At 42.7% G+C, this 27,683-nt stretch overlaps 2 protein-coding genes across 6 annotated transcripts in view; both read right to left on the bottom strand.

Annotated features, from left to right (window-relative positions):
* Nucleotides 1-171: 171 nt before the first annotated feature.
* On the bottom strand, nucleotides 172-6,758 carry zbtb39 (zinc finger and BTB domain containing 39). Its single transcript, XM_032522153.1, has 4 exons — nucleotides 6,673-6,758; nucleotides 4,171-5,442; nucleotides 2,877-3,230; nucleotides 172-1,688 (listed from the first exon to the last, which is right to left on the bottom strand). Exons 2-4 carry the CDS (start codon nucleotides 5,407-5,409, stop codon nucleotides 726-728), a joined length of 2,556 nt encoding a protein of 851 aa, XP_032378044.1. The 5' UTR covers nucleotides 5,410-5,442; nucleotides 6,673-6,758; the 3' UTR covers nucleotides 172-725.
* Nucleotides 6,759-8,922: 2,164 nt separating this feature from the next.
* agap2 (ArfGAP with GTPase domain, ankyrin repeat and PH domain 2) overlaps nucleotides 8,923-27,683 on the bottom strand; it is a 33,636-nt gene continuing 14,875 nt past the window's right edge. For 2 of the 5 annotated variants that reach the window (XM_032522151.1, XM_032522148.1), the window contains exons 3-19: nucleotides 27,251-27,338; nucleotides 25,626-25,711; nucleotides 24,887-25,022; nucleotides 23,633-23,767; nucleotides 23,149-23,267; nucleotides 21,288-21,440; nucleotides 21,071-21,145; nucleotides 19,713-19,817; nucleotides 18,804-18,984; nucleotides 17,979-18,104; nucleotides 17,390-17,515; nucleotides 16,944-17,003; nucleotides 16,480-16,631; nucleotides 15,083-15,173; nucleotides 14,158-14,380; nucleotides 12,737-13,007; nucleotides 8,923-10,212 (exon numbers count right to left, since the gene is read on the bottom strand). In XM_032522151.1, the coding sequence (XP_032378042.1) occupies nucleotides 10,006-10,212; nucleotides 12,737-13,007; nucleotides 14,158-14,380; nucleotides 15,083-15,173; nucleotides 16,480-16,631; nucleotides 16,944-17,003; nucleotides 17,390-17,515; nucleotides 17,979-18,104; nucleotides 18,804-18,984; nucleotides 19,713-19,817; nucleotides 21,071-21,145; nucleotides 21,288-21,440; nucleotides 23,149-23,267; nucleotides 23,633-23,767; nucleotides 24,887-25,022; nucleotides 25,626-25,711; nucleotides 27,251-27,338 (2,334 nt within the window). In that variant the 3' untranslated portion in view covers nucleotides 8,923-10,005. The remainder of the gene's footprint in view (nucleotides 10,213-12,736; nucleotides 13,008-14,157; nucleotides 14,381-15,082; nucleotides 15,174-16,479; nucleotides 16,632-16,943; nucleotides 17,004-17,389; nucleotides 17,516-17,978; nucleotides 18,105-18,803; nucleotides 18,985-19,712; nucleotides 19,818-21,070; nucleotides 21,146-21,287; nucleotides 21,441-23,148; nucleotides 23,268-23,632; nucleotides 23,768-24,886; nucleotides 25,023-25,625; nucleotides 25,712-27,250; nucleotides 27,339-27,683) is intronic. The other 3 variants (XM_032522152.1, XM_032522149.1, XM_032522150.1) reach the window with 2 other exon arrangements.

The raw sequence follows: 27,683 nt of genomic DNA, 5'->3' as shown, positions 1-27,683 counted from the left end.
CCTCTCCCACAGAGAGCTTGGATTGGGCATCGAGAACCGATTCCTATAAATTACAATTCCATCGGAATTGTTTCTTTGGATTCAAATTGTGGGTTCCAAATTTAACATGCGCAAGTTTTGGTTTCCATAGCAGCCAGGGGCTTGTTGTGTTGCTGACATGGAGCACAGTAAGCGGCACGTTAGCGTGCCTTTGTTTTACGTTGAAAAAGTCCGTTAAACTGCAACCCACCATTGAATCAAAATAAAACGTTCTTATTTGTGAAATAGGCATGTGACCCGTTTCAACTCCCCCCCCCTTAACGAATCACAATCAAGAATGGATAAGAATATGAATCAGAAATGTTAAAATACAAACGACGCCCAACCTCAACGCCTCGCCCACATTCCTGTTTGAAACTCCTCAGTTAGTGATGTCACTGATTGAAAAAGCCAGCCCAGTGGCTTGTTTGAACTTGGTTGACCAATCACAACAGAGTGGGGCAGTTGACCAATCAGAGCAGACTGGGCTTTTCAGGAAGGCGGGGCCAAGAGCTCAGAAAACATATGAATAGGGGTTCAGTTGTGAACCATTTTTGAAATGTTTTGACATTTTACAGCAAATTAAAATAAATATGATAATAAAAATAACTGTTACTTTTAGCCCTATTTGATAACCAGGTTATGCAGTATGTGGTCCACGACAACCAGACCCAGAGGAAGTGTAGGAGAGCCACCAGGCGGGCCCATCAGGTGTCCACAGCGGGAAGCGGTTCTTTAGAGTGGTCGTTGTACATGAAGGTCTGCTCGATGTTGAAGTCCGGGGGCAGGTGGTCCTTGTGGAGCTCCATGTGTGACGACACCAGCTTCAGCGTGGAGAAGAAGAGGCCGCAGACGGTGCAGCGGTACATGAGGGCGCCGGCGTGCGTCTTCAGGTGGCAGATCATGGTGGAGCGCCCTCTGAAGAAGCGCAGGCACACCTTGCACTGGTAGGGTTTCTCCCCGGTGTGGATGCGGAGGTGGTAGGTGAACTCCCCCGAGTGGGCGAAGCGTTTGCCGCAGTAGCGACACCGGTACCATTTCTCGCGGACGCCCGCTGCCCCGACTCCCCCGTCCTGCCCCGAAGTCCCGTTGCTCATCGCTCCAGAGGGCAGACTGTGCACTGACCCTTGACAAAACTTATCAGGTATGGCGAAGCTCATTCCCAGCCCCATGCCCAGGTTGCTCATTTTAACGAGGCCGGCGACGTCCCGTTGAGACGACGTGGACAGCGGGCACTCCAGGGACTCAGCTTTACGCTTGCCCAGCCAGCCCTGGGCCCCGGCGCCTCCAACCCCCCCCAGGGACTCGCTAGTGTGCAGGCTGAGGTGGTACTGAAAGGCAGAGGTGGAGCGGAAAGTCTGTGGGCACAGGAAGCAATGCAGCTCCTCCGCGCCTGCCATCGCGCCTCCATCTGCACGGACTCTGTACGCCCTCAGCGCCGAGCGCTCCCTCTCCTTAGCCGCCGCCTCCTCGGCGTGGGCGATCATGTGCCGGTCCAGCATGGAGCGCTCCACGAAGCAGCGGGCGCAGTGCGGGCAGGTGAAGACGGGCAGAGAGAGGTGGGCGAGGGCGTGCCACAGCAGGGAGCACAAGGAGAGCTGGGGGAGGTGGCACACGCCACAGCTCAGGCTCTGGGGACACACGTGGCTCAGCAGGTGGTCTTTGACCGTCTGGGAAGGAGGTAAATAAAATAAAAATTCACAAGATAAATGTGAGAACAGCATGAAGAGTAATTCCATATTCTTAGTTTCTCTCCGTGTTACTGTCTGACGTCTCTTCGTGAAATCAGTTTTCTTTTGCTTATTATACAGACGCCTCAACATACTCTAGGTTTCATTTAATTTCTGGCAGTTATATTATATCAAGAGTAAAGAATCTTTTTTTATGAATGAGTCTAACCTCAGATCATTCGCTATACTTTTAATGGTCTGATTTTATTCCATTTTATTAAACTAAATTATTTTTTATTGCAACTGACTTTTTTTGCAGGTAGAAACTGGCATACCCTACACCAAAAGATGTAAATGTCCACTAAATGTCTCACATTGCCAGACCTACAGTGGCTTGAGAAAGTTTACACCCCCATGCTAAAGTTTAATAAAAAGATGAATAAAAAAACATTTTTGGGAAATTGATCTTAAGGCCTTAATTAAAAAAAAAAAGGGGTAAAATCCAACCTTTAAGGACACCGATTTTCTTTGTGAATGAATAATGTATTGTAAATAAATAAATGTTCTTCCTTAAAATACAGGGGGCATAAGTATACACCCCCCTATGTTAAAATACAGGGGCATAAGTAAACACCCCCCTATGTTAAAATACAGGGGCATAAGTATACACCCCCCTATGTTAACATACAGGGGCATAAATATACACCCCCCAAGTTAAAATACAGGGGCATAAGTATACACCCCCCTATGTTAAAATACAGGGGCATAAGTAAACACCCCCATATGTTAAAATACAGGGGCATAAGTAAACACCCCCATATGTTAAAATACAGGGGCATAAGTAAACACCCCCATATGTTAAAATACAGGGGGCATTAGACCCTATTAACATAGGGGGGTGTATACTAATGCCCCCTGTATTTTAAGGAAGAGCATTTATTTATTTACAATACATTATTCATTTACAAAGAAAATTGGTGTCCTTAAAAGGTTGGATTTTCCTAAATTTTTCAAATTAAGGCAATAAGATCATTTTTTTTATTCCTCTTTTTAATCAGTTTTAGCATGGGGGTGTAAACTTTCTCTAGCCACTGTATCTCCACAGCACCGTGGATAGTAAGGTCTGGCTACACCACAGATGCATTCTGGGTTTCTACTTCCATTGATCCAGACTAAACGTCCACTGACCTGGAAGTCCTTGCTGAGGGTCTTGGTGCACACTGCACACTGCAGCTCCGGTCCCTGGCTGCTGCTGCTCAGCGCCACCTGTGGTATGGTGTAGGTGGAGGCTGTCTGGCGGTGGTGGCGCAGCAGTTTGTTTTGGCTGCAGAACTGCAAGTGACACATGTCGCAGGTGAAGAGCTGCACCCCCACGTGGGAGAGGGAGTGTGTGACGGCGGCGGGGCCGTCCGGAAACGTGGCCCCACATACTCGGCAGTGCCCCAGCTCCGTCAGGTGGGTCTCAGCGTGTCTTCTGATGGCGGCGGGGTCCGCTGGGAGAGGCACTGCGCAGGCTTTACATGACAGCATGTTCTCCGTCACCTGGAGGAGTGAAAAGCATAATTTCTGTTGTGTTGACTTAGGACGGGGCATTATATCCATATCATATCAATATTGGGGGGGGGGGGCAGTAGCTCAGTCCGTAGGGAGTTGGGTTGGTTGTTGGTTCAAGTCCGCGTTTGGACCAAAGTACGGCGTGTGGACTGGTGGCTGGAGAGATGCCTGTTTCCCTCCTGGGCAATGCCAAGGTGCTTTTGAGCAAGGCACCGAACCCCCTGACATCTCTCCCTTAGTGCATGTATAGGTACTGAGCATGTGTGTGTAGTTCAGGCCTGTGTGTAGTGTGTAATAACAACAGAGTGTAAATTGTAATTTCCCCATAGGGGATCAATAAAGAGTGTAAATTAGTAAAAAAATATTATCATCGTGATATGAGACTAGATATTGTCTCAGATTTTAGATATCGTAATAGCTATGGTTAGTCTTAACCTGTTTTTAAAGGATACATTACAGTAAGTGACGTCATTTTCTGAACTTACCAGACTATTATTTGCCCTTACCCACTTCATCATTATATCCCAAAAATTGATGATTATTCTTAAAGACATTTTGTGAAAGTCAACCCTACAATATCGTCATATATTGACATTGAGGTATTTAGTCAAGAACAAGGCCTGAAATTAACCCCCGACCACCTGCCAAATACCGGTGAATTTTGCAATTGGCTGGTTACACTGTCAATCTACCTGCCACGTTGGCCGGTAGCCAATGAGAATTGAGTGATTCAGACGCATAACTATCGGTAAGCTGTGTACGCAGTTGCTTACAGGCCCGGACCAATCAGGGCCTGCATCACTGGAAGACATTGATTGACAGCCGGGGCCCCCTATTGCATTTTGGAGTAGGTCGATTTTTAAATCCTAGCCCTATGTTGACTCATGTTCATTTGAAATATTTTAAAGCTGAGAAATGCAATCTTTACCTGGCTGCTTGAGTTCCCCCCCGCTCCATTCTCCACATACACAAGATCGTCTTCATCGTCCTCCTCGTCTCCCTCGTCCATGAAGTTCTCGTCGTCGCTCAGCTCGATGATCTCCCCTGCCAGCCGCCTCCACTGCTCCTCCTCCTCTGCTCCATCCATGGCTCCATTCCCTCTCAGAGCCTCCCTCTCGTCCTCATTCTCTCCCACCTCCACCTCTCCGAACATCAGCCTGCCATCCCTCTGGACGTCCACCACGCCGCCCTCCACTGATCCCACCTGCAGGCCGCCTCCAGGCTCTTCCGAGGACGACGCCGGGTCGCAGGCCTGATCTCCGAGCGGAGCCGAGGAGCCGGCGTAGGACCGGGAGTCGGACGGCGCGGCATCGATGCTCTGAGGCAGAGAGCTTCCTGTGCTCTCACAAACCACTCGTCCATCTTTGTCTCCGTCCTCACAGCTGCCCTGTGGCTCCTCCTCCAGGCCCTGCTCAATCTTCAGCTGGAGCACCGGCCCCGGAGGCAGCACGCCATCAATCCGCCCTCCTGGTAGAGGCTGATCTGCAGCCATCTGCCCGTAGCCGATATGAGACTGCATGTCTTCTGCCTTGAGCTCCAGAGACAAAGCCCTGGTGTGAGCTTCGGAGCCGGAGCTGGCTGTTCTGGTTTGGGAGACGGGTGAGGGAGCGGCAGCAGGGGTCGGGGCAGCAGATGAAGACAGAGACGAGCAGGAGGCGGCAGAGGAACACACAGACGACGCAGAAGCTGCACCGGCGGCAGCGGCTGTGGACACAGCCGCAGCAGCAGCGACCATGCTAGAGTCCAGGGAGAGGTCTCCAGGACTACCGGCTTTACAGTTTGCAGACCCAGAAGCCTGCAGGTCGGGGAAGGTAGCGTGACAGGCCCTCACCAGTTCACTAACACCCAGCCTCTCAGCCAGCTCATACAGCACCCCGACATCTATGAGGTCAGTCAAGATGTCCCCCGTGTAGACGAACGTCAGCACCTTCTCGAAGTTGGCCGGGGAGATAAAGGCCAAAGAGAAGGAGGCGGTGGACGAGGCTGGAGCCCGGGAGAACAGGTTACGGAAGTAGGTCCCGGCGCAGGCCAGCACTGCACGGTGGGCTGCGAACGTGCGGTTGCCAACTTGCAGGAGCACATCACAGTACTGGCGTGATTGGCGGCAGCGGTTGAGCTCGGCGAGAAGGCTGGCAGCGTGGCCGGGACCCTGCAGCCGGATCCTCATCCCTGCTGCAGCTCCTGGTGCGCTACAGTCCAACTGCAAGATCAGAGACAGTCAGGCACATCAGAAGAGGAATATGTGTGGTACCTTAACAGCCAGGCAACATGTACTATTCTGTCTAATAATAACAGAACGTACAGTAGTTTCCATTAACTGTCACTTGGGCTGCAATTCACATTTTCAGTATTAATTGATCTGTTTTATGTTCTATAAAATGTCAGAATTTCCCACAGCTCAATTGCTTGTTTGGTCTGAACAACAACCCAAAAACCCAAGACGTTCCGTTTACAATGACATGAAATAATACTACAATCACGTAACCATATCACCAAGTGACTACATTCAAAACAGAGCTGTTTCTAGAGACAAAGAAGAATTATTAAGTCACTCAGCTTTAAGCTTTTAATTAATAATGTTAAATACCACAAGCCTGAAGTCTTGTGTAGTCACAGACTTAATAATTTCAACATGACATCATCACACATCATTTTGTCTTCTGAAACACACACTACTTCGGTTATTGTCTTCAATTATTAGTTAATTTATGTATAATAATAATGTATACTTTATTAAAGTTTGTTGTCATTCACACAGGACTACACACACGTGCTCAGTACCTATACATGCACTAAATAGAGAGGTGTCGGTGGGGGGGGGGGGGGGGGAGCACCGAGCAGTTGGATCAGTGCCTTGCTCAAGAGCACCTTGGTAAGGTGGACGTACTCCGGCCCGTGAGGGGACTCGAACCTGCGACCCTCCGGTTCCCAACCCAGCTCCCTACTTCCAGAGCTAAAGCAAACCCCAACCTTAATTAATTATGATAACTAATATAATTAATATTGATTTACGGTAAAATAGTCAGGAAAAAAAAGACTTCCAAACACAGACAGCTGGGGCATTTGCACCGGATGTATATGTATTTTAGATTTTTGTTATAAATACTTTAGAGTGCTTATTAAAACGTGAGCACGTGAAAACTAAGCTGTGTTCAATATCTCTGTCCCGCCAATACATACAAATACATATTTCCCAAAAAAGCCGCGCGTTGTTTTGACCATAGACTGTATATAACACATTTTATACTCTGAATTTCCATTTTAGAGACCGTTAATTCCAACAACAAGCTAACGGAGCTTAGCCACTTTTCCCAGACACAGTATGTCAAGTCTGTTCAGTAAACCAGAAACATTTTACAGCTTTATTCGTAACAAAAACAGTTTCCGTTTTTAATATCTTGGTCTCGTTAGTCCCATGATTAGGACTTACCCATTTAAAAGATGTCGGTAGGTGACGAACCTCAGTGTTGTGCTCGTCCACGGACTGTAAATCATGGATATGATTACCCTTCTGACAGGCCGTCGCATGTTGGTGACGTATGTCAACAAGAGTGCGCTGCAGACGCCCCCTACAGCCTTGGTGAGTCACTGCACTGTGAAGGCGCAGAGTGCATGCTGGGAAACAAACTGGAAGCAGTGGTAAAAAGTGCTTTTACAATGTTGGCATATTTGTAATATTCTGTAAAAAGCCATTCTGCATAATGAGTACTTCAAGTTTAATTTGATGCAAATACTCTGCTCGTACTTTTTTTGTTAAATATCAGTTAATTTTCTCTCTTTATTCTCTCTATCTTTATTGTGTATTTCTTTAAATGTAAAATCCTTTTTTGTAAGGTAACTGGCAACCTCAGCTGACAAATGAATGTAGTGGAGTAAAAAGTACAACATTTCTGTTTAAAATGGAGTAGAATTGTAAAAATGTAACATTTATATAGTACATACTCAAATACACAAAGTACAAGTACCTCATCATTGGACTTCTTGCACTGCTGATGGAAATCATATCTTATGCTTAAGTAAAAATAGCAATTCCACTCAGTAGAAATACACAGTTGTACGTAAAAGTCTGGTATTTAAAGTAGTACTTAAGTGAAAGTGCTGGATAAGTATCAGCATCAAAACACACTTGAAAGGAAGAATTACCAAAGATGATTGCCAAAAAAGTCATAAAAATCAAGTCCAGGCACTTAATGTTGGTTACAAAAAGTGATAAAGGCCTTCAATAAATAGGGAAAGACATTAAAAATACACCAACGTGTGTCAGCTTGAGCCTTCCTCTAGGTGTAGGACACTTAAAGTACTGATTGTGCAGAATGGCCCATTTTAGAATCATATATCACTTAATTATAATTATTGATGCATCAATTTGTACAGTGGAAAGCATCCTGACTAATTCCATCACAGTGTGATGTGCACAGTACAGGAAAGGAAAGCTCTCAAGCGTGTGATTAAAACTGCACAATATATCTGTGGAACAGCTTTTCCATCACTGCAGGACATTTATAAAACCCGGGTAACTAAGAGGGCACATAACATTATCAGAGACACTACGCACCCTCAGCACATACTGTTCACATTGTTACCTTCTGGCAGACGTTATAGGAGCCTGAAAGCCAGAACATCCAGACTTAAAACCAGTTTTCATCCACAGGCCATCAGGCTGTTGAATGACTCAGTCTACTGACATTTTTACTCGCAATCAAATCACCGTTTGCACTACACTGTGAATGTTGCATTTTTTCCCAATGCATATGCTTTTTATAATGTTTTTAATGTCTTGCTGCTGCATGCAATTTTAACTTGAATCTTTAAATTTATTGTGTGTTATTGTGTTTATTTTTTATATTGTGGGAACCCGTTGCAAAACTTAAGATTTTCATTGCAGGGGTGTAAAATCTGTGCATTTGACAAATAAAATCTGAATCTTGAATTTTAAATTTTTGGCAGTGTGTGATGTAAGTTTTAATAATGATGCGGCTTGTTAAGGTGGAGCTGATTTTATAACGGGCTGGTGGTTAATCCTTTATGTAAGGGGGGGGGGGGGGGGGGGGGGGGGGGGGCGTAGCTCTGTCCATAGGGAACCGATTTTGGGGGTGGGAACCGAGGGTCGGGTTCAAGTCCCCATACGGACCAAAGTACAGAGTGTGGATTGGGTGGAGAGAATGCCATTTTCACCTCCTGGGCACTCCCAGGTGCTGTTGACAAGGCACCGTTACCCCCTCCCCCCCCAAGCTGGTCCAGCTAGCAGCCCCCCCCCCCCCCCACTCTGACATCTCTCCAGTAGTGCAAAATAGTGTAGTGGGGTTAGTGTGTGAATAATGTGTTAGTGATTACTAACAAAGTGAAAATTGAAATTTCAATAAACAGTATAAATTTTTTATAATAAATCAGAAGTATAGTGATTTAGATTTTGAATAATACCTGAACTTGTAAAGTAACTAATGTTATACCAATATATGTAAACCAGTAAAAAGTACAATATTGGCTTCCAAAATGAAATGCATTAGAAGTATAAAGTACAGTATAAAACGAAAGAAATGCAGCTAATGTTCAAGTAATAAGTAATGAGTAAAAGTACTTAGTTACATTCCACCGCTGCATGACTAAAGGCTATTACATAACCTCATTGTTATGTAGCAGACACACAACGACAAAAGAAACCACAACAAATGATCCTACAAATGCTAATTAAAAAAAGTTTATTTTATTCCGGTAACCATTTCTTTTTAGCTCATGAGAGATTCACACAACCCACAAAGTGTCAGAAATAACTATGACACCTGCAACTCTTCACTGTAAACTCCGGGGGATGACCTACACAACAGTAATATGAACGGGAATAATGTCTTTATGTCGTCGTTTGGGCCATCCCGAATGAAACTTAACAAATAGCCACATGTTCACATTATGGAAAAGCATTTTGTTTACTGGTTTATGCTTTTATGACATGTAGGATAAGAAAAAAACAAGAGACAATGAAAAACACAAGCTTGACATATTTTCAAAACTACCAGTAGAAATCATTTACAAAATTGAGTCTTTGATTTTTCAGTTGTGTCTTGGTTACAGAGTTTAACATTAAGTATGTAGTATAGGTACATCTACAGTATATTAAAACGCCATATCTCTGACCTGTGAGAGTAACACTGACATATTCCAAACCATTCATTTTTCTAGTCTAAGCAGGATTATTTCAGATGATTCCTCACTGAAAAACCACTGATATCGGCCAAACTGGCCTTTATACTGCTGCGACAGGCACACAGAACTAACAACATGACATATTGTAGCTTTTATTTTGTAAAACCAAAGGAAAATAAGAGCCGTTTTGGTCCAGTCACAACAAATTTGAATAAAAGCAGCACCCTCGACTCATCTGACACAGTTCGCTCTAAAACTTGTTGCTTTTCATCATCATAGCTGGATTATTGCACTTCGTCTGGAGGAAGTGAAACAAGAAGCAGTTTGTCTGCTCTAAAATTACAGAAGACAGCTACAAAGTTCTACTTGAGTCATTTTTGAAATGAGGTCAACAACAACACAGCATTTCAGCAACATATCTGTCATCAACAAATTTAATGAATATTGCTTTTAAGGTGTTTGATATGTTGTTCAGTCTTGAGAAGCTATTTTTTTTTATTCTTAGTACTATGATATAGTCCAGCCATTTTTCCAAAGTATCCATGATTTCAAAAGATTTCTGAACAATAAGCATCTCCCAGAGGTCAACAGCTCCTCTGTGTGGTGGCGTCTTCAGCTGGCGCTATGACACCCGTTTCCTGGAACTGGTTCGGCCCAGGCTGGCGGTGCTGGACCGGCGGGCCAGGACGGGTGTGGCAGTGGTGGGGGACGTCTCGTTGGGACAGCCGTGTTGAAGCAAAATATCAATGCAGCCTTTGCTCCCGGTTTTTCTGGCCACCTTCATGGCTGTTTGGCCTTGGCTGTCTCTTGCTTTCACGTCGATGCCGTACTGTAACGGGGAGAGAGATGATATTAACTCCTTTATAAGCTTATTCACACAGCAAATATGGATTAAAGGTATAGCAGCGTGGGCAGTGACATACAGTGTGCAAGGATGTTGCTTTCCATCTAAACTACATGTTAAGTATGGCAGCTCCCATGGGACAAAACAGACGAGCATCTTTGTCTGTAAAGCCCCTGACACACCAACCAGACAGCTGACTGATCAGTCTCCCCGAGTTGTAATATGTCTCCATAGCCGCTAATCTGTATTCTCTGTATTCCACATAGGTCTGGTTTCACCAAAAATTTGAAGCCAGACTGTCACGGCAGCTTGTTCAAAATACGATCTTATATTCTACTCACCCAGATGTGTTTCTGAAAATATTTTAAGCGAGAATTAGGCCATGCAGCTGCTGAATCCGTCTTAATTTCAGATCGGGTCAGTTTCAAAGATTTTCGTCAGATTTTGAGAAACTCTCATCACGCTCATCCGGCCCCTCTTTTCCAGGTTTGCACTCCAAATCCAATCCGATTGGTCATTTGAGTTTGACTGCCGGCGTTCTCTGGCTTCTGACTGAGCATGTCAGGTCGGTCAAAATGAAGGCCGACGGCCCCTCGGCAAGGAACAGACTCAAGTCACCGACCTCGCCAGACTGTCCAACGGCTGATTATCGGGTTGGTGCGTCACGCAAGACCCAGGACCAGAATATTAACCTGGGAAAGCAGGTAACTCTGGGGCCCCAAGATTCAGAAGTTCACGGCATGTCAATTGTTTTTGGGAAATGTGGACGCAGGCGAGCCCTACATTATTACCTGATTTTGTGTCTTGTAGAGTACAGGGGGCAGAGGCCCTTTGCCCAAATCTCATTTTAAGACCTTTAGTAGTTTATTTTGTGCTCAAATGGTGAATATTGCTAAATCTCTTTAACTTGTGTTTAATCAAATGAACTCAGGTAATGGAGCCATGGTTGGTGTCTGAGTCTCCAGACAGATGAAGCTGCACAGAGCCCCGTTTGATGCAAAAGTTCCAGGAGCTGTGAAACTACAGGAACTAAACTAAGAATTAAAAGTCCCTTTTGCACATTCCCATTCAACCACATCTACAGCAGTGTGTAGATAAGGCAAATGAGACGGGTGCATTCACAAAAAGAGGAAACAACAACAGTCAGGCTGTATTTACTGTTGCACGTTCTGTTCTGTTTTTACTTTTTACATGGAACTAAAATAACACCAAGGTTCCTCAGGTTCAAACAAGTTCCTGAGAACCTTGAAAGGTCTTTGGTCCCCTGGGGAAGCTGATGCAGCGGAAACCTTTTTCTTGTCTCTTTTGAGCACTAAAAATAATCAGAATGTAACCGTACGTTCACACCGCCACCGACTTGAGCGTCTAAAGATACCGGAAGTCATTCATTTTCAATGGAAGCCGGCTTCTCTCAGCTGCAAGGAGCGGCAAATCTGTCGGCGTCGCGTTTTGGGCGTTTTGAGCGTGTTGAGCGTCAATCAGAAAGTTGAAATTTTTCAACTTTATGGTAATGAGCTATGACGCGGTTCAGCGGCAAGCAGCGGCTAACGCCAGCCGCCAATCGGAATATAGACGTCCTTCACGCTGGCTGATCCTGGAGAAACATACGATGTAATCTTTCGTTCCTACCAAAACATTAATTCTGAGGACAAGCTCATAATCGCCGTTGCTGGGTTACCTTTCGTTTATAATATAACGTTGTTTGTACATAGGAACAAGTTAACGCTACCTGCCGGTCATATCCGCTCACAGTGAAGTCCGGCACGGGTCACTAGATCAGTCCGGCGGCTGCTCGCTCTGCCTGCATGCCGCTATGGCTCAGCGGCTAACGAGCGAGCTAACTGCTAACAGACCCCGTTGTGACCAATTAATACAACTTCTGTCATTATATATGTAATTTATAAAGGTTTCTAGTGTCAGTGTATTGGCCGTGGCAGCGTGCGCTTCTCCCGGTCGAACAGAAAACGCCGCCAAGTCAGAGCGGCCAAAGCGTCACAAAGCTTCCCCGTACTTTTTGACAAGCGTCCTTGGCGGGGCGGCCAGAGCTTTTTTGCAGCTCAAGTCGGTGGCGGTGTGTACGTACGGTAAAAGTGACAGGGTACATTCATGTTGAACAAGGGGCAGTAGGGGGCCCCCAGGGGCCCAACAGGAATCTTCTGCCTTGGGGCCCCCAAACCCGTTTATCCAGCCATGGCAAGACCATCTGAATGGGACCTATGTGCTGCTTTATTATAAAATTGTGTTGCTCCATTTGGCTTGTAATATATGAGCAGATACTTCACATAGAGGGTGAACTATGAATATTAGTTGGTTAGTCAGTTAGTTAGTTGCTTATTCAGTCATCATAAAACAACAATTATATACATATCACATTAAACTCAAACAATAAACAGTGACTGAAGGCTTAGGTTCATATACGCCTAGCCTATGTTCTTATTGATTAAATCTACCAACTTTAGAAGTAAAAAAAGGGCATTAAAAGAAAGGTGAAGAAAAAGGGGACACCCACCCAGATGAGCAGCTGGGTCATGACTACATCTCCCAGCTGACAGGCGGCGTGCAGGGCCGAGCGAGGCGATGCGGCGGACCCGGCCGGTTGAGCGTTGATCTGTTCCTTGGTGCTGTGGGCCAGGAGGAGCAGCAGCCTGGGCAGATCCCTCTCGGTCACCGCAGACAGCAGCCACGTCGGCATGCCGTCGTCCGGCCCCGGGGCCGGCGGGAGAGGCGGCACAAACGCCCGTTGTTCATACTTTGCACGAATCCACGACTCTCTTCCCTCACTTGGAAAACAGACACAGGTCAGTCATGCAGAGGAGCAGGTTTTCACTCATGTGAAGATCTGATGTTTGAGATCTGACTCGGCTCCCATTTTTTTTCTTACAGTAAAAAAAGTTTGCCAACTTTCACGTCTCATATTTGCCACAATAATGTATACTTTAGTAATCCTGCAAGGGGCAATTACAATGTGTGCACTCTGTTCACTGTGAACTCTGAACACTGTACACTGATCACTTGTGATTACACACATTACACACAGGCCTGACTTACACACCCATGCTCAGTACCTGTACATGCACTAATGGAGAGATGTCAGAGTGAGTATAGCAGATATAAGTACGTTTTCTTTATGAAAATATTTTCCATCATCTATAACTCATTCTTTGAATCATCTGTAAGAAGCGCGTGAACAGAAAATGAATGACTCCCCACGTAATATAACAGTTCATATTTTGTATGAACAATAAACGTGAGAGTGAATCTATCTGTCTATGTATAATTATAAATAACTACTTCTTCACTTTCCATGACAACGGAGCAAACTCCATCCACTGATGAAGGCCATGAGTAGTAACATACGGGAGAAATCTAGTAAGAGGACCTTTATTTGTGTACATGTGTGTAAACAGTTTTGTAACATTAATGTGTGTAATCATATAATGTTAAATATGATTACAGCTATTAAGCTTTAAATAATATCTATGAATATTAATTTACACTGTCAATTGATCCCCAGTGGGGAATTTACAATTTACTCTCTGTGTATACTTTCTGATTAATCACTACACACAAGCCTGAAATACACACACATGCTCAGGTGCTATACATGCACAAATGGAGTGATGTCAGCCAGTGGTGGACCAGCACCCTGACCAGTTGGGGTGCCTTGCTCAAGAGGATCTGGCACCCCAAGGAGTTGAAATAGCATCTCTCCAGCCACCAATCCATAGTCCATACTTATACTATACTATACTTTGGTTTGGTAGCACCTGGTATGGATGATTCACAGGACAACTGATCCTGATTGTGTTCTAAACTCCTACATATTGATTTGAATACAGTTCAGGTGTACATTGAAACCAGCTGCTGTCTGAAAATGCGTCCTTCAATCTAAGACGCTGTGTTCCTGTAGATGAATGTGCAGAGACCCACCGCGTGGCCGTGGGCGTGGGTTTGGTCCGGCCCTGGGTGCAGCTCTCCCAGATGCTGTTGGCCATGTGGTTTCCGATGGCAGCCAGGACCTGTGTGAGCTCTCCGGGCCAGTCGTCCAGGTCCAGCGAGCGGACCCGGGACAGGTGAGTCCCCAGGTTTCGATGGATCCCCGAGCACTCGATGCAGATCAGCGCGCCCAGGTTGAGACTGGCCCAGGTGGGATCTGCAGGGAAAAGAAAGAGCGGGATTTTCCAAAATGAACTAACACAGGTTATAGAGTGGCAGCAGTAGAAAGTGTACTGTAGTTAAGTATATTTTGAGGTACTTGTACTTTACTGAAATTTGTCCATTTTCTGCTACTTTGTACACTGATCAGATGTTGTCCACATTTTAATTGCTTTCCAGATTTAGATTAATAATACAAAATATAATCAACAAATAAACGTGTAATATTATTACATCAATAAGACTTTATTGACATCATACATTTACAAGCCATATATATATATATATATATATATATATATATATATATATATATATATATATATGTATGTATATAAAACAGCCTAATATAAAATAAATATAGGAATAAATTCAAATTTACTCCAACTTTACCAGCTTCAGTACATATCAGTTCATCAATAATCACAATCCAATAACATAAAAATAAAATATATATATACATACTTAATGGCAGATTTATTTATAAAGCCCCTTTCATTACACGTAAACGTATAGTGCTTTACATTTAAAGACAAATATAAGCAGAAACATAGAGACAAAGCATGAATTAATACTACTGTATGAGTACAGTGTGAGCATCAACACAAGACAATCTTGAGAAAAACTTAACTGACTTGACTAAATAGTAAAATCTCCCCAGCTGTGGCTGCGGAGGGGGTTTTAAAGCAGAGAAACTCACTTGGCGCTTCACAGTCGACACACAGACTGTTGCCCTTGGCGTTGCGGATGGCCTGCAGCGCTACAGCCTCGCTCTGGCTGCTCCTCCGAGCCTGCACCGTCACACACACAGACCACCATTAAAACCACTTCTTCTACAATGCTGCTGCCCCCGCGACCCGACACTGGCTAAGCGGATGAAGATGGATGGATGGATGGAAATGGCACTTAAAATCCATACGAGAATAACATTATGATGAGGGCTGTCTAAACGAATGTGATAATAATGAATGCAAATTGTTGAAAAATAAAAAGCATTCTGTGATTTGGGTCTTTAACCGTCTGCATCATAGTCCATCTGAAGAGATGCAATGCATTTTCTCTCACGTCCTATACTAAGAATGTCTTCCTCATATACATCCACGTCACAACATCCGCAAACTATGCACTTGGAACTACATACTGTGTATGAAAAGCATATGTTGAATATAAGGTATATTTTCCTATATATCAAGAAAACTATTCTTAAATTTGGTTTGCTTATCTAGAAAAATGTACTTGTTTGAAGTTTGGCTGTACTGACTTTAAGATATATTTACTTGCATGAAACCTTATTTGAAGATGATGGCACTAGCATATGCTGATTTTAAGCACATTGTCCTACATATTGAGAAAATCATTCTTAAATATTTTCCTTGAACCAACACAAATCTACTTGTTTTTAGTCTAAACACACTAGTTTTAAGATATCCCTGGGTTTTTAAGGCTAGACATATTCACTTGTTTTTAAAAATCTTGTTAAGTCAAATCTTCCTGTTCTGTTGGCAGATAATTTTGCTTATTTTAAGTAATATATTCCTCATTTTATTACTTTTTTTTCTTATTTTTTAAAGCCGACTTTTTGCAGTGAGTATATTAGCATAATATCTATTCACCTGAAGCCCCCATCCTGTTCCTCATTCCCCAGTCAGTTTCCCCAAAGTTGGATTGTGCACAGGTTTACTTAATCCACTAATCAAGGCAATTCTATTGGAATTGCAAGCAAGATTTGAAAGTAGCCCCCCCCCAATCTTTTCACTCCTTTTCAGAGCCCATAAGTTATTTATTGCTGTTGGGGCGTAAAGACCATTTTAAATACTATTTGAAAAAGTGGACATTGTATAGGGTTTTCATGCCTGCCTTTAAATGGTGCTGTGTCTTGGCCTTATCTCTCAAAAACAAATGTGGTTCCTCAGGGCTGTGACTGGGGTTTTATCAGATGTGACTGACAGTGCTGGCAGCAATCACACAGCTGTCATCAGATTTGGATTCAGATGTCGCCAAACTACTCTTGGTGCAGAAAAGCAAATGTGTGCTCATGTAGGATCGTGTCACTGATTGTAAAAATAGGTGTGTATGGCCTTTAAAACGTGTGTGTACCTTGTTTCTGCCGCTCTCACAGGACTGCAGGCTGGCCAGGATCTGGCTCTCTATAGCCGACACCCATGCGTCCCGGTCCTCCAGGCTCGGAGCCTCGAAGTGCCACGTCTGCCCCGTGAACGACACTATGATGAAGTCTGCATTCTCTTCCTCTGCGATGAAAAGGGAAGCAGAACAAACTCAAGTAACATTGCTTATGTAAATAGACACATCATTTACCATGGATTAATATAATGGGCATTATAAATACACAGTCAGTAAAGGAAGTACAAAAAACAAATGCAAAATGACACAAAACAGCAGTTTGATGGAAGGTGAGAACAGAAAAATCTTGAGGTTGTTACAATGGAAAGAGGTCAAATGGAACAACTTAAGCTCGGGATGTGAGACACACTGAAGAGGAAAACATATTGGATGTAAATCAGAGCACAGGCAGATTGAGCTCCATCCCCCTCACTTGTTACCTGTCTTATTAATGTTTCTCAGGCTACCAAAGCTTTTTAACTTCCACATTTTGCGTTTGGCTGCAGAGCGAGAGATAAGCACAGGGAGAGGAAAAAAGAAGAGAAACAGAGAAAGACAAGGACAAGTGTTACGAGAAGGCTGTTAAGAAATATTCAGAGAAAGACAAACGACAATCTGTGTCCTCGCAGAAGAGACAGCAGTGGAAGATAAAGGATTAAGAAAAAAGAAAACTGCATAGAAATATATATGTAAATGATGTGAAGATCATCTGCAATAATTAAAAACCTCGAAAACATACTATTTTATTAATGCATTCATTTTCTAGTTATGCCTTAACTAAGTGATCACTCAATGCAGTATTTGTGTATTTATACAGTCAACATAAAAAAATCTCTCTTTATCCCACTACTAGCAGTAGCAAGATCCGAGTCTCTGTGTTATTCACCTTCTGCCTGACCAACCGCTGCATCTCCTTTCTGGTTCATGCTCTTCTTCCTCCGGTTCTTCTTCCTGTCGGTCATGGGAGATGACTGGCCGGGATCTTTTCCCGTGGCTGCTCCTTCGAGGGCGTCTGACGTTTGGTGCAAAAAAAAGTATGTAAAGGTGCCTTTATTATCATTTATAAACACTTACACACATAGAAATGGAATGTGTCACTTAACCCATCTAATACATATGAGCTGTGGGCAACTGCAGCACCCATGAACTGTATGTATGTATGTACGTATGTATGTACTGTACATATGTACTGTATGTATGTATGCATGTATGTTTGTATGTACTGTATGCATGTATGCATGTATGTACTGTATGCATGTATGCATGTATGTACAGTATATATGTATGTCTGTATGTGTGTATGGATGGATGTACAGTATTTACAGTCTGTATGTATACATGTATGTCTGTATGTATGTATGGATGGATGTGCAGTGTGTATGTATGTACAGTATGTATGTATGCATGCATGACAGCCATGAATGCAGCTAAAGTGTTTTTGAAGTGCTGGCAATGACTGAAAGGTTCTAACATACCGACGCTTTGTGCTTTGGTGGACAACGAGGACGGGCAGCGTTGGAGTGCTCTGTCTCCTCCTTGAGACGACAGACCACCTGACCGATCATCAACCACAGACAGGGTGGCTGGACACAGCTGAGGAACTGACGGCCAGAGAGGAAGCGAAAAGTCAATGTGTAGTATGTCAAATGATGTCAAACAATGAATGATGATTCAAAATCTGATGTGCAAGAATGAAATCCTCTGTCGGTTATTTATTAAAACCATTGACCCAATGTTGTGAAACATATCACCCTGGAACAATTATTCAGATTCATACTTACTGTTAAAGTAAAAGTCTTGCAATCAGTTGTGCAGAATATTTAGTTTTATAAAATTAAATATTCTGCACAATACTACCACTTTTGGCACATAAAGTACATTCTATTGCTACAACGTCTGTACTGATTGACAGAGTTTTACTTGTACAGTATGTGTATGAATCTGAATAATTGTTCCAAGGGGATGTGTTTCATCCCATTGGGTCAATGGTTTTAATATATATCTAAATAAATATATATATATTGTTGCATTAAATATCAGCTGTACTTTAATGTTGTTGCTGGTTAATTAGTTTGATTTATAACAACGCAGCATATTTTAAAAGATAATATCTTAATCTTAAAAGTAACTAGTAATCATAGCTGTTTAATAAATGTAATGGCGTTAAAAGTAAAACACTTCTCTCTGAATTGTGGTGGAATACAAGTATACAATGGAAAGAAATTAGAGTACTTCAGAATTTCTAGGGATGTCGGAAAGAATTGGGAGTACTCTGTATACAGGTCCACAGGAAGACGTACCCGTACTGGTGCTATCGGCGGCTGCCGGCTCCTTACTCAGCCCGTTGACTCCAGGTGCAGAGGCGGGGGGGACAGGTGAGGGCCCCGCAGGAGCCACGGCCCTCGGGGGTCGTTTCCCGGGAACTTTGACTGTCACACGCAGCAGATCGATTTCCTTTCCATGGATGTTCTGTGTGTAGTCCTGAAACCAACAACGTATCATTCACATATTACACACTTTTACCAGAAATACAGATTAACAAGACATTGAATCCCTTTTGTAAGGAATAGGTAATTCTTCCTCCTCAAATTATTAAATGAATTCACAAATAAGTAAGAACGACATCGCTGCTACAGCCTGATATGATCAGTAGTTTTTGAGGGCTCAAGTTTTACACAGAGTACTAGGGCTGTCCATGACTAAAGAAATTCTAAGTCGACTAACACATGACTTTGTCGACTAATTGTTTAGTTGATTCAATCGACAGATCTGTGTGTTTTGAGTGGTCATGAAGACTAGAAAAGCACGGTATGAATACATTCATCCACCACCTGTAAAACTGAGTTTCTTGGAAATCAGTCAGCATTAAAAATTATTAAATGGACTTAAGAAATCTTAGTTGACTAAGACCATTGCTGATCAGTCGACTAATCGTCTAAGAGCATGTAGCTACTTTCCACTAATGGTGGAGCAGGAAAATCAATCTTAATATCATGTACAAATGTTAAATCACTCTGAATGTTTTCTGAAAAAAAAGAAGAAAAATGAATCAATAGTAAAGGTTTCAAAGCAATTCCTGTATTCCATTGAAGTTGAAAGTGCAGTTAAATCTTAAAAGCTTCAGATCTGATCGCCTCCCCAGTGCAACCTCTAAAACCTCCACTGTGTGTTTTACTGCCGCATCGATCCGCCCCGTGGTGTTATCTTACACTGGAGCTGGAGTGGTAGGACAGCGTGCCATTGTTGGACAGGGTGACGTATTTCTTCTTCCACTCCTTGTTCAGAGAGCTGCCGCTTCTCTTCCAAAGGATGCTCTGTCAAAAACAACAACCAAGGTCACTGCACTCGTAACAAACCGCCGCTCTGAGCCGGCCTAAATTTAGAGCCGAGACACTTTCTTCAAAGTGTGATGCGGTCTGTCAACAATAGCTGAATGCACTTGCACATTATTAATAGAACATTCTTGAGAAACAGATTTGTTTGTGCTGCTTACGTAAGATGAAATAAATAGCGTGTTCCCACCTTGATGCTGAAGAGGGAATCTGTACATATTGTGCTGCAAGCAAAGTGAAGCATCATTGAACTGAATAGTGATGTGCCGGCTCTTTTGAGTATACAATGAGAGCTAACTCCCGGAAGATTTCTTTTTTCTTGTTTAGTTTTTTTGTAAATTAATGTCTTATTAAAAAGATGATCCAGAAACTCCTCGCTCCCTTTGGTAATAACATTAAAGGAGACCTATCATCCTCATGTTCATACTTGTATTTTGGGTTTCTACTAGAACATGTTACATGCTTTAATGTTCAAGGAACACATGGTTTATATTTTTCTGATACAGTCTGTGTGAAGATACCTATATTCACCTTCTGTCTGAAACGCTCCGTTTTTGTGCCTGTCTCTTTAATAGAGCCCCTCCCACAAAGAGAGCAGTGTGCTCTGATTGGCTTGCAAGAAAGACACGTTGCACCTTTGCAAAGGTAGTTCTAAAACTGCGGTATCTTTTAATGATCCTGCATGTGACATAGGAAGGGAAGCCAAATAGGGATGGCTTGTTAAATGCCATGTTTTCTGATTTAATTAGCTCACAAAAAACTGACTCGGTTGTCTTCTTATTTTTGAGTTAGTTGGTTTGTAAACACTCCACATACCTAAATGTATGTGTACAAGCACTGAAAAAAGGAGTTTTCCATATGTCTCCTTTTGTATGTTGCACTGATTGACATATCTCACTTTTCAATTATTTCTTGCAACAAATAAACTTACAGTCACACGTGTTTAATGCTTTTACATCAAGTTTTTGTTTTTTGCAACTTAATGTGAAATGATGCATTTCTGGAAATGATAAGTTTTAGTATAAGCGATAAGTATAAGTAGTGATAAGCGATATGATATGTGCACAAATACCAATCATAGGCTTCAAAAACTTTGGCTACAATTATAAAAGCCAGAAGTGGTTCTAAATGAAGAAGTGCAGCCAGATGATCTGGCTCTCTAAAATGAGTTGTGATTCCCATCACTCACATTTAAAAGTCTTATTCTGTGTTCTGTTCTGTAATGTTAGCCAAACCTGTTTGATGGGAACGCCCCGCAGGCTGCTTGGGTCTCCTTTAGGGTCACCGGACTTCTTGTCTGAGTCCCGGTTCTGAAATCCAAATCACACAGCAGGGAGGTGTTTCAAAAGAGACTTCAGAGGAGAGGGAGTTAGAGATGAAGGCAGTGAAATGAGAGTGAGAGATGATGGGAGGTAAAAGGTGTGAGACAGCCGTCAGTTGGCAACAACTGACCTTAAAGAGGGAGGGCCGTCTGGGGATGCCCCTCAGCGGACGGGAGGGGACACTGCCTCCCCCCTCTCCCTGTGCAACCCGCAGATCTCGATGACCAATCACAGGGGTGGAGGGCAGGGAGTAGGCGTAGCCACAACTCGGGCCATTACTGGCCTGAGAGGTGGCACCAGGGTGGGGGGTATAGTCGGATCAGGAGGTCAGGAGGGAGGAGGGAGGAGGGTGGGGATGGAGGCGTGAGAGAAGAGATGGAGAGAGTGAGAATGGGCTGAAAGATGAAAACAGGTGAAATAAATGTACAACAAGGTGGGCGATGATCGACAGTGGGAGGTTTTTTAGCAGTCGATGATACTGAGGGAACTGAGATGGATGTGGAGGGAGAGATGAGCGGTGTTGTAAATTACATTTAAGTTTGATAGATGATTTTAACTTTGTAATAAGCGTAACTCTTAAACTGTTCAGAGGCAGCTCCACATTCTCACTTTGAATCTGGAAATCCTACCTGAGTCATGAATTCTTTTTTTAAAGATTATTTTTCGGGGCTTTTCCCTTTAGTAAAGTGGACGTATTGTTTTTTTAATCTTTTACTCATCAATACTGAAACATGCCGAGAACAATGACTATTAAGGCATCAGGACCACTGATTAATGCTCCTGAAGCTTAATGGAGGGGAGCAGAATAATAATAAAAAAATCTTCTTCCAAATTGATAAAAGTGCTTCAATTTGAAAGACGACACCAGCGTGGCAGTAACTGAACATCTTTATGTGTGTCCTATTTTTATCAGTATCTTATGTAATATCTGTTTAGACTGGAAAAAGATTGTGTTTACCCAAACAAGAGAACAATAACAAGTTTCACACCTGAACACATTAGTATTCAGCGCTCTAACATCATTGCATTCCTTGAATATAGAAATATAGAAATATTTCTGTGTGTGAATGTGTGAGAAAACTCTTTTTTGGGGGGTGTGCACAAAAGTCAGTTCAACGAGCATTTTGTTTTCTATCCTTTTTTGTGCTATTATTTCTGGAAATCATGCAACACTGTGTTTAGTGACATAGAAAACAGAAATGGATTTTGTTTACATGGATGAATTGGCATTTACACACATTCAATTTACAAATGCTCTGTACACGTAAAAGTCCTGCACTCAAAACCTTACCAGTAAAAGTACAAAAGTATCAACATCAAAATACACTCAAAGTACTCATTATGTAGTATAGCTGATTTCAGAATAATATATAGTATATAACTGGATATAACTGAATAATTGATGCATGTAATGCTGGTGAAAGTGGAGCTCTTTTTAATCACTTAATACACTTGTGGTGACATGTAATAATTGATTACTGCAGTTGGTTTGTATGCTGTATCAATAATCTAATGTTGGCAAAGGAATGTATAGTGGTGTAAAAGTACAACAACCCTGTGAGATGTAGTGGAGTAACAACAGTAAAGTACATGAACCTCCAAATTAAGGTAAGTTCTTGAGTACATGTACTTAGTTACATTCCACCACTGTATAATAGTATCAACTGATATTTTTCCTTTGATTTTGTGTGTTTTTTTCTTTTTAAGATTATTTTTGGGGGTTTTCCCCTTTAGCAGTGACAGTAACAGACAGGAAAGGGAGGAGAGAGAGAGCGGGCTGCAGGTCGGATTCGAACCCGGGTCACTGCATAGGACTCACACCCTCTACTGGCTGAGCAAGAGGTCGCCCCATCTTCACATGTCTCTGAGGTTTTAATCTAAAGAGTTAAACGTGTCCTGTCTTGTCCGTATGAGAGGAGACAAAGGTTTGGCCTCGTGACACACAGAAATAAAAAGGAGCTAGCCCCAGCTGTTAGGATGAAGTAGGGTACCTGGCCGGGGAGCGATGCTGATCCAGGTGTGGAGCCTCCAGAGTGACTGGGGGAGTTGGGAAGAGACTTGCAGGCCTGCAGCGCCGCCTGCTTCTTCTGAGCTACAATCTTCTGGGCAGCTGTAAAACACAGACGTCAGACGTATGTGTCATGTAAGGCAGCAACAAGGCCCACTGACATTGACTCTTAACCACCCCCCCAATCCCTGGTCACTACACTTTGCATTAACCTTCATTACGGACAATACATCTGTCTATTGCACATACTACTGTCTATATTTTTACATTCTGCACTCCACCCATTCAGCCTCCTTTTTCCTATGCTAAACAACTATTTTGTGCATATTTGTTTCCATCTCTATTTACTGTTTATTTTTTATGTTTTTGTGTATGCTCCAATCACCAAGGCAAATTACACATAGGTGTAACTTACTGAGGCAAAACAGCTTTTTTTCTGACTCTGATTGGGATTTCAGTCAGCTCACCCTCTGAAAACACCCGATCGACGTTGAACCCGTAGGTCGCGCAGGTCTCGTAGAACAGCGAGTGACGCACGTCGATGCACAGCTGTCTGGCTCGCTGATCCTCAATCACTCGAGGGTTGGTGCTGCTGATTTTATCTGCAACAAACAACCAAAGTCAGTAAAGAAAAAACTGTAAAGGAGGATACAAGCAGCACTGCAAAGAGTCATTATCATACAGGCTTGTACTTTTATTAGGACTTTTGTGATTAATCTCTCGAATAATCTATTTTACACAATGTAAAAGAACAAAAAATGGCCCAAGGTGATGTACTCAATTTGTCCAAATCCCCATCATATTCAGTTTACTATTATAAATGACGACATAGGCATAGATTTTGGGGGGGACGCAGGTAACAAATCACCCTCAATTTTTGAACAGAGACCTTTATCCCCCCCAATAACAACATGTGAGTAGCAGAGGACTTTTATTTCGACAAACTGCTAAAACGTGACTCATAAAGTAGGTGGTGGCAGTGCGAGCAATGGTTGCAATCTGCCGTAAAACGGAAGGAAGATGATGTAACTAATGCATGGTTGAAGCAGGGAGAACAATGACATTTCCACCGTGAATTTAAACAAAATTGAAGTAACTTGAAAATCCACTAAATGCAGAAAAATACACCAGAATGCAGTAAAAGATGTGTTTGACGCTCAAACCTTTCTACGGACCATCAGAACTATTTTATAATATGTGTCCTTAAAAATGTTTAAACAAAATAAAAATCCCCTAGGCCTTCATATGCCAAAGAAAAGGCAGCAAATCCTTATATTTAAAGGTCCCATGGCATGAAAATGTCACTTAATGAAGTTTTTCAACATTAATATGCGTCCCCCCAGCCTGCCTATGGCTCCCCAGTGGCTAGAAATGGTGATAGATGTAAACCGAGCCCTGGGTATCCTGCTCTGTCTTTGAGAAAATGAAAACTCAGATGGGCCGATCTGGAATCTTGCTTCTTATGAGGTCATAAGGGGAAAGGTTACCTCCCCTTTCTCTGCTTTACCTGCCCAGGGAATTTGACCCACCCATGAGAGAGAGACATCATGGCTTTCAAATGAGCAAAATGGCAGTTGGTCAAGGCCACGCCCCCAGCCTCCACCTTGACTTCAGATACAGTATCAGGGGACCACTAAGGTCTATACAAATTTCTAAATGTTTCCCAGTGAATGTAATGCGGTTCCAGAAGGAATCTGCTTGGCGGTGATTCATGTGCTGACCTTGGGTGCCGACCACGATGACCGGGATGTCCGTGCGCTGTGCACCCAGCTGACTGTAGAGCTGGTAGAGCTCCTGGAAGCTGCTCTCATTCTCCAGACTAAAGACCAGGATCACTGCGTCCACCCAGCTGCTGAACTGAGGGAGGAAGAGGAAGATAGAGGTATTACAGTATTCAGAGGTAGAGGTATTACACACTAACTTTTGTCTCTCTCTCTCTCTCTCTCTCTCTCTCTCTCTCTCTCTCTCTCTCTCTCCTCTCTCTCTCTCTCCTCTCTCTTTCTCTCAATAACAACGTTGCCAAAGCATCAGACAAAACACAGTAAACAGTTACATGTACATTAACACACTATTAAGATGGATTTTTATTATTTACAAAAAAGCCTACTCTAATACCAATGTAAAGACAGTCAAATTTAACATTAGATATAAACATGTACAGGTATTTTAAACTGGGATCTTTTGTGTGTGTGTTGTGTGTTTAATGGTCTAATCATTTCCGCTGGACTTGTAGGCCCTTATGTTGTTAAGAATTATGATAAAACATTGTATTTTATGAAAACTACTGTCAGATGAATGTAGTGGAGTAAAAAACATTTATACTCAAGTACAATACATTCCAGCACTGAAATCTGCAGGTTGCAGGTTTGCACACTACTGTCTCACACACACACACACACACACACACACACACACACACACACACACACACCACACACACACACACACACACACACACACCTGTGCATCTGGCGGTCCAGCTTCCTCCCGGATCAGCAATAAATGACTCTGTCCATCCACCAGCACTTCCTTTTTATACCTCCCACCTGACAGGGACAGTAACAGACGAGTTATGCAACGGCTGGTGTTGACGGATGAAGATGATGGAGGATGAAACCACATCACACAACACGCTGCATCTCTCTCAACGAAAAGAATCAACTGTGACAAAACTTGCTGTTATTTATAAACCAAAAACTATTTTTCACCAGCTCACTCAACCACCTGAAGAATCAGCGGTGGAGGAAGTACTCAGACCATTAAAATTCAATTGAACCATTCACACACTGGTGGCTGTACCATGTGCCACCTGCTCATCAGATACATACTCACACACATTTACAAACCAGTGGCGCAACACTTGCCCAAGGACACTTCGGCATGGGACTGGAGGGTTGAACTGCCAACCTTCCAATTGGCAAGTGACTGCTCTACCACTGATCCACAGCCGCCCGTTGTAAAAGTACTATGGTGTGAGTAAAAGCCACTTTGAAAATGTTACTTAAAGTGACTATATGTAACTTTTTAATGTTTCTGAAGCTTCATCATTTTTCATACAATGGTCTTAAATGACCTGTAACAGCAAACAAGACTAACAGTGAAAAGAACCCCATTTTTGTGTAGTTTTAATAAGGTATTGGCCTGTGCAATATGCAAAGTGGAGCTTTTGGACTTTTTTGGTTTTCCTTCAGTCTTTGGTTTTGCCTTTTTGGATTCCTGTGCTGGTTTGGACTCCTTTGTTAATAAATCTTCTACAAAACACCCTCCTGCCTGCCTCCTTTCAGCGTTTTGGTCATCACTTCATCGCAACTATATGACCTCCCCATAACGCTACTTCAGTAATCTACAGTGGGCTGTACAGAACCGTGAAGAAAAGACCTTTACGACAGCAGGTGTGGTTAAAAACTCCACCACGTTGGTCCAAAGCAGCCACTAGAGTCAACACAAACTAAAAAATACGTATAGACACTTTGAGTGGGTTTGAGCTTTCAACTGAATGGTTTATTAAGCAATTTTTAGGGTCATAGCTATGAATGTTTTTGATTTTATTTCTGGAGGGAAGCTTAAATTGATAAGAATAAAGGACATTCATACATACACAAGCATGTACATCTGCCTGTAACTCTCTCTTACTGTTTGTACTGTCTAGACTGCTTTGTATACTAGATCTTATATTGTGCACTCTTAAAATAGTAGATATTCCATCTTTAGATCATTATTACTCATGCATTATTGTAAAAACAGGAGTTACTGTTGTAGTTGGTTAAGGCTGAGCTCATTTTTATGATTAATCTCGTCATTTTCTTCATTTATTTATAGTTTTGTTTGTAAAAATGAAGAAAACAGCTGTTACAGTTACCCAAAGGGAGACCTTCATATTACAAATAAAATGAAATAACTAAAAAGTACAATATTTGCCACTGAAATGTTGTGCAGTAGAAGTATAAAGGGGCATTAAAAGAAAAGACTCAAAGTACAAGTATCTCAAATGTGTACAGTACTTGAGTAAATGTACTTGGTTACATTCCACCACTGTAAAGGACACATAATATACATAAGATGTACTTGTGCTTAATGTTTCTCACCGTCGGGCTTCTCAAGTGCAACATAGCTGCCTGTGATGTATTTGTTCACCAGCGCTGACTTGCCGCTTTTTAGACTTCCCAGAATGCCCTGAGAGAAGAGGGAAGGAAATACAACACCAGAAAGTTAATTCAGGCTCGATCACAGTGTGATGTGTCAAATATAACTCTCAGACAGAACTGAAATGTTTTTGTTCCTTTCTGGTAAGAATTTTTTCATTTTATCAAGAACTTTAGTGCAAAATGAACATAATGTGCAGGATGTCCTACTGCATCCAGTCAGGTTTTGCAGGATGTTACCCAGCATGCTTTTCTGGCTATTCTTACCCACAATCCTTTGCGTGCATGTACGTACGAGAGGGTCAAAAGTCAATCCGCAATGTTATAAAGTAGTAATTGTCCCAACTGTATGCACACTGCATTTAACAGCAGCTTA

The sequence above is a fragment of the Etheostoma spectabile genome, chromosome 7 (genome assembly GCF_008692095.1).
Source record: "Etheostoma spectabile isolate EspeVRDwgs_2016 chromosome 7, UIUC_Espe_1.0, whole genome shotgun sequence".
In the NCBI taxonomy this organism is placed as follows: Eukaryota; Metazoa; Chordata; class Actinopteri; order Perciformes; family Percidae; genus Etheostoma; species Etheostoma spectabile.
This window is presented reverse-complemented; position numbering and strand designations above follow the sequence as displayed.